At 38.5% G+C, this 7,452-nt stretch overlaps 1 protein-coding gene across 1 annotated transcript in view; it reads left to right on the top strand.

Annotated features, from left to right (window-relative positions):
- DOK6 (docking protein 6) overlaps nucleotides 1–7,452 on the top strand; it is a 442,414-nt gene that overhangs the window by 329,537 nt on the left and 105,425 nt on the right. The window contains exon 5 of the mRNA XM_004390042.2: nucleotides 4,023–4,161. Within this exon, the coding sequence (XP_004390099.1) occupies nucleotides 4,023–4,161 (139 nt within the window). The remainder of the gene's footprint in view (nucleotides 1–4,022; nucleotides 4,162–7,452) is intronic.

Below are 7,452 nucleotides of genomic sequence, written 5' to 3'. Positions count from 1 at the left end.
GAGAAAGGACACAAAAAAGCAATCCATTGCACTGTAATTTTATTTTAGATAAGCAGAAACACTAATTTTGTGAAAATACATTAAAACCTATGAGAGCTGAAACTTGATGAGACAGCCTTTTTTTCCAGGTCTCGAAAATTTTCTTACTTTGACAGGGTACAGTCTTACCACTTTTCCAATGCTATTAGTAGAAAATATTTTGAGTCTTCCTTTTCTGACAGGTTTCTACCTTACACAGGTTCTAGCTTTCACAGGTTTTACTATACTTTGTTAAACAGAGATAATATTTCTCCTTTTCTATTAATATCAATAAAATGCTTGTTTGGGGCCAGGACAAACATACATGGTACATATTTTTACTTTTTTCACAAATTAAATACAATTGAATAATATGTATGCTGGAGGCAAAGGAGTTAGGAGATTCAAATATAACTAGCACCTCTGTTTTAGCTCTTCCCAAGTTAAGGATTCTTTTGGGTTGTTTGCCCTTCTACTATGTTTCTTCCTTCCTGATCTTCAGTTTCGTACATCACAATATAAAATAAGCTGTCCAAATATGGATTCTAATTTGACTTCATTCTTCATTTGGGCCCCAAGTGTCATCTCCCATTCCCCTTCAATGCAATGTTGACAGGTGTGCTCTTGGCAAGAGTCGTATAGATCTGTCCTCAAATGATAATATGCACATGAATCACCTGGCAATCTTGTTAAAATGCTGATTCTGATTCTGTGGTCTGGGTGGGAATTGAGTTTATGCGTTGCTGACAAACTCCCAGAGATGCCAGTACTGCTGGTTTGTGGACCACACTTTGAGTAGCCAAGGCTATAGCTATCTAGTCATTTCCTCTTTATCCTTCTCATCTTCTTTAGTACAGACTTACTACCATAAAAACTGTTTAGGCACATAAGAAAAAGTCTCCACATCTGTGCCCTGTTGTTGATGATGGTGGTGTTAGTTGCCATTGAGTCTGCTCCCACTCTTGGTGACCTTATATATAAAAACCCGTTGCTGTTGAGTAGATTCCAACTCATAGTGACCCTGTAGGACAGAGTAGAACTGCCCCATAGGGTTTCCTAGGCAGTGATCTTTATGGAAGCAGACTGCCACATCTTTCTCCCATGGAGCCGCTGGTGGATAAAACCACCGACGTTTCGGTTGGCAGCTGAGCGCTTAACCACTGTGCCTCAAGGGATTCTTGACTTTACGTATTAGATAAATAACGTTGCTAGTCCTGCAGCATCTTCACGATTGTGGGTATATCTCCATATCCGTGCCCAAGTCCCAAAGGAACATGGTTTAAACAATATCCAGGGAAACCTAGAGCTATTTATTCCAACCCTGCTGAGGAAAGTCATAAATGGAGCCAGTTTTACTGGAGATTTTGACTTTCAATGTGGCTTTAGTTCATGGGTACCTAACTGAAGAAAGAGCATTTTCCACCTCAAATTTTGTTTCCTTTTATGCTAATATTTTAAATCCTTTCTTTCTTGATCAGAGGATGAAGCTTACAGTAGTTTTCATTTCAAAGAGTGAAAAAATCCTTCTGTGAGCTTTCAAACGCCCCGCTGGTCAGAGCCAAGTGCCAGGAAGTGGCAAGCGTCCGACCTTTGCATCTCTAGGACTGAGTATGGAGTAGCTTTTCCCACCTTCATTATCTCATCTCTGAAGGCTAATAAGCAGTGTTTTCCAGATGACAATGAACAAAATGCAAACACAATGTACTCACTGCTTGTCTGTGGTTTTGCTGCTGCTGCTGCAGTTGGATTTCTTTATTCCTTTGAATCAAAAAAGAGGATTCTTTTGTTTCACTTTGTGAAAACTCTTGATTTTTCCCTTGGACATTCCATTTCACGCTGTGTGAATTTTATTAAGATCTCTTTCACAGAAGCTAAGTGCTGGCTCTATGGGGCCCTAAGGGATCTCAGTTGCAACCTCTTATGTCTGAAGCCTCTTGAGACATTTCTTTTCTACTGAACACTCCTTGGAGAATCATAGAGAAGATTCCAAAATCTTTTTGGTGCTTTAAGAAATAGTTTGGCCTCATGAGCATTTTTTGCAAGTCTTTTGTTGTTAAAATGTGAAAACCAACAACACAGCAATCCAGTTAATATCCAATTCCTAAGTACTAGCATCATATTGATATTGGGTGGGTCTTTCTGAAGGTGGCTTAAGATACTACTTAGGAATATTTTTCACTTTAGAATTAGTCTGCGTTAATAAAAATTTACCTATAATCCCATCAACTAATAACTCTTCAGTGGCTTTCTTCAATAAAAATTATGTTTTAAAAACTAATTATAATGATATAATTGAAAAGGATTTTCTATTCTGATTTTTCCTCTAAATATTAGATAAGAATTTTCAATGTTATGATATGCTCTCATAAATGACACAGTAATAGCTCCATAATAGGCTATCAGATGAGAATATTATTAATCCAACCATTTCTCTATGGTGGATGTTTAGATTACTTCCAAATTTGATCTATGATGACAATAGTAATAGGTAACATTTTTTGAGTAATTATATGCTAAGATCAAAGACTAAAACCTTCAGTATGAGTTATACTTTAACATAAAGAAAACAAAAATCCTCACAACTGACCAATAAGCAACATCATGATAAACGGAGAAAAGATTGAAGTTGTCAAGGATTTCATTTTACTTGGATCCCCAGTCAACGCCCATGAAATCAGCAGTCAAGAAATCAAATGACATATGCACTGGGCACATCTGCTGCAAAAGACCTTATGTTCAAAAGCAAAGATGTCACTGTTAGGACTAAGGTGTGACTTACCCAAGCCATAGTATTTTCAGTCACCTCATATTCATGCGAAAGCTGGAGAATGAATAAGGAAGACTGAAGAAGAATTGATGCCTTTGAATTATGGTGCTAGCAAAGAATATTGACTATACCATGGACTGCCAGAAGAACGAACAAATCTGTCTTGGAAGAAGTACAGCCAGAATACTCCTTAGAAGTGAGGAGGTAAGACTTCATCCCACAAACTTTGGACATGTTATCAGGAGGGACCAGTCCCTGGAGAAGGCCATCATGATTGGTAAAGTAGAGGGTCGGGGAAAGAGAGAGAGACCCTCAATGAGATGGATTGACACAGTGGCTGCAACAACAGGCTCAAGCATAGCAACAATTGTGAGGATGGCACAGGACTGGGCAGTGTCATCTTGTTGTGCGTAGGGTCACTAAGAGTCGGAACCAACCCGACGGCATCTAACAACAATAACAACAAAATACCACTGTAAATATTTTGAGTATGATCTTATTTAACTTTCTAAGGATCTTATGAAATGAGTACCATTTTTATTCCTATTTTGGAGATTTGGAAAGGAGGTATTGGCAGGTGGAGCAGCATGCCCAAGGTGACACGGCTAGTAAGTGACAGGGCCAAAATTCAAAACAAACATTCCCATAGCCAAATAGAGTCTCTTTTATGCCATGTTGTTCCCTGGGATATACAACACTTTACTTAAGGATTCCTCAGTTTAATTAAAATCTTCAGACTGTGTATGCAAATCCATCAATTAAAAAATGTATGTTTTTCGCCTTGGTTCCCATTGCAATGAGTATAAAATTGCAGATTTTTCTTAAGCTCTTTAAAATTTGAAAAGCCATCAAGTCATAGGTGATAATGGTATTATATCACAAATGTGAAAACCTTTAAAGAAATTTTTTCTACTTTTATTTATTGCTTTTATTCTTTAAATGTTGGGAAGAGATGCATTGCATAACCTCAGTCACTTTTACCTGTTCCTTTACACTGTTGTGAACACTTCATCTCAAAAAAATAAAAATATACATGGGTTTTCTTCACCCCTAGTTTTGTTCTCATGTACCACTGAAAGATGTGTTTGTTTGTTTGCTCCAGGATGAATCTGTTTACCTGACTCCTACAAAGGTCAAGGAGGCTGTTGACACAGGGCAAGGGCATCTTTTACCTGGAGATCTATTACACAGTAGAACACATGAAGACCCATATCTCTGCTTATCTCTGTTCTCACAGAATGTGTGACACGGGAGAAGGACTGTTCACCTTTCAAACGAGGGAAGGAGAGATGATCTATCAAAAGGTCCATTCTGCAACACTGGCCATAGCTGAGCAACATGAAAGATTGATGCTAGAAATGGAACAGAAGGCCCGGGTAAGTTCCTTCCTCAGTAATGATGTGTACTGTCTGTGTTTGGGTAATTCACTTCAGAACTGTGGTCACCCCCACCTCAACCCGCGGGCTCACCTTGGTTACTGATCCTGCAAGGCCTATCATCTCTCGTCTGTAATACCTACTCAAAAACCAAACCAAACCTGTTGATGTCAACTAGATTTCGACTCATAGAGACCCCACAGGACAGAAGAACTGCCCCCATAGGGTTTCCAAGGCTGTAATCTTTACAGAAACAGACTGCCAACATCTTTCGCCAGTGGAGTGACTGGTTGGCTTGAACCGCAAATGTTTTGGTTAGCAGCTGAGTGCTTAACCACTGTGCCAGCAGGATTCCTTAATACCTACTCAGTATATCACAAAAGCAGTTATTTGTGGTGACTGTACAGGTATCTGTATATCTACCCGTGATCAGTTGCCAGAGTTACCCAAAACCAAGCCAAACCAAACCCATTGCCATGGAGTTGATTCCGACTCATAAGACCCTGTAGGACAGAGTAGAGCTGCCCCATAGGGTTTCCAAGGCTGTAAACCTTTATGGAAGCAGACTGCCACATCTTTCTCTCGCAGAGCAGCTGGATTGTTTAAACTGATGACCTTTTGGTTAGCACCTGAGCGCTTTGGAGTAGAATTCATAGAGATTGAAATAGGAAGCAGTGCTCTCTACATACCTCCACATATAGGTGGATGATCAGAGATTCTAATGTGGGCCCCAAGTAACTAGGAAAATCATGTTACTCCCAGAAAGGATTCTACTGTGTGTGTGTTTACATTTATTCTAATAGGTTCTCTGAAACTTCTAGCTTTTTCTGTCTAAATTTCAGAGCCAATAATAAAATTTTGTAGAAGGAACTCATACTGTTTACCATGAGAATAGTTTGTCTTTTATCCTGCCCTGGAACTACCCCACAGATTCAGGGCTTAGCTAAGAAATAATTTAGTCAAAAATCTGAAATAGCAAATTTTATAACTAGCTGGAAAAAAGAAGGTATAAGCTTTACCAACTCGCTTGAAGAGCAAACAATGGAATAACTGTTGGCTATAATCTTAACAGGTAAATAGTCTCTCTTTCTTCAGGATTGATAGATGCCTTAGATCTCATTTGCAAGAGGACAGGTGGTGTTTTGGGAAATGGGTGTGGGTCATTACCCGTAAAACATTCATAATTCTAGTCCAATTTAAGGTGACAGTTTTATATCTGGTAGTATATTGGTTTTGATTTTAAAAAATTCTTAATTACATAGTATTTTGAAGTATAAAAGGTAATTCTCTTTTAAATATAAGAAAACAAGGATGTTTACCAAATGAGCTTATATTACTTATAATACATTTCTAATTTTCTCAACACTACACGAAGATTTTTACCTATCTGGGATAGGTTTAAAGAGCCTCCTTGACACCTGAGGCTGACAGTGCAGAGCAGTCTTATAGTGGATATTTGGCCCTATGGGATGAATGGAAACTTTGGTGGTGTAGTGGTTAAGAGCTGTGGCCGCTAACCAAAAGGTCAGCAGTTTGAATCCACCAGGTGCTCCTTAGAAACCCTATGGGGTGATTCTACTCTGTCCTATAGGGGCGCTATGAGTCAGAATCGATTTGATAGCAATGGGTTTGGTTTTGGTATGGGATGAATGAAGCTTCAGCATGAGTGGGATTATAAATATGTGACTACAGCATTGACTGAAGCACATTAATAACTTATTCTTTTTAATGAACAATTTACTGAGTTATTTGCTGAGTAGGGAATTGGTAAGACTAGGTCTTCTCCAAAGATTTGGGTTAAATTAAACCATTGTAACAATTATCTAGTTGATCTTTTTCCAGTGGTTAAAATCAGATGAAAAAAAGTCACTTCTAAATCTCAGATTCTTGCGCATACATTATCAGCCCATTTTATAATCTGCTGATGCTTATTTTCAAGCCGAATTAACCAGTGTAAATAGCACTTGCTATTAGTCAACGGTTATGGTTCATCTTTACTTCTGGTTCTTCTACACAGGCAAAAATGCTTATAAGTAGAGTCATTTAAATTATATTTTCATGATGGAAATTACAGGAGCTGTCTAAATAAATGTAATGTGATTGTCTGCCATAAAGGAGAATTTTCTGTGTGTCCTGGGTTTGAATTCCAACTCTACCACTTGCTGGTTGGGTACAGCAACATGTAAAAAAAAATGGCATGGTGTGCTTCCGAACATACCTTGAGGTGGGAGGGCACAGCTGGCAAACAAATGTAGAATGTGCCTGCTATTTGTATAAAAATACAATAATCCTGGCAAGTAATTTAACTTCTAGATGCCTTATTTTCCTGTACCTATAAAATGGGGATATCTGTTCTGCTTATTTGGTTGTTATGAAGATTTTATGTTAATACATACAAAGTGCCAAGAATATGACATGGTTCATAGACAGTACCATGAAAGTGTTCACTGTGAGGACGGTGATGTATCTGTAGGGGATATTTTTTAATAATTCTAAGACTTGCCATTACTGTGAAGACACTGAGTTGTTTATTTCCAATGCTGGCTAAATAACATCTTTCAAACCCTTTCAAGAATTTCTAACAATTTTTTGCCAACAAAATTCACCCAATCTAATTCACATTTGCTGTTGATGTTGTATGTATATTGTACCCTGTGAAACTGAAAGGCAAGTTAGGGGAGTGGAGTGAAGCAGTTGCTGTCAAAGGGTTAGCAAAGGTCTGTCCACTTAGTAAAACCTCAGGCAGTCTGAAACTGGAGGCGTATGTGACATGGTGTTGCCACGAGTCAGAATTGTCTCTGCAGCTGTGGGTTATGCCGTAGATCTGTGTGCTGAAGCTGGCAGGTGGAGGGACAGTATGACAGATGTCAAAGAGCAGGCTCAGTAAGGCAGCCAAGAAACCAAATGCTTCTTGAAATCACAAAAGTCCAGAGGCTGTTGCTTGGCACACACACGTAAATAAAGCATTTTAGTTTCCAAAACTATTTGATAGCTATGCTTTTGTCTGAAGTTTAATGCTAGTAGAAATGGCTCTGTATCTAGTCCAGTCTTCAGAGGAACCTGAATTGATGATGCATTATCAAGCTACCTCAACTTGATAGACTGCCCTAATTCCCAAAATTCTAGGCCCTCTAAGCAAAGGCTTCCGGGTCTGCAGATATAACTTTTGCTAAATGCACAAAACTTTCTTTAAAAAGGAAGTTCCAACAAGTATGAAATTAGTGTTTAAAAACTCTCTAACCGTTCATTCACTTAGTTAAATAAAATGAAGTCCTATGCTGTAAACTAGGC

Source organism: Trichechus manatus, unplaced genomic scaffold, assembly GCF_000243295.1.
Source record: "Trichechus manatus latirostris isolate Lorelei unplaced genomic scaffold, TriManLat1.0 scaffold00278, whole genome shotgun sequence".
NCBI lineage: Eukaryota > Metazoa > Chordata > Mammalia > Sirenia > Trichechidae > Trichechus > Trichechus manatus.
Note: the sequence above shows the minus strand (reverse complement) of the source record. Positions and strands in the feature narration are given on the sequence as shown.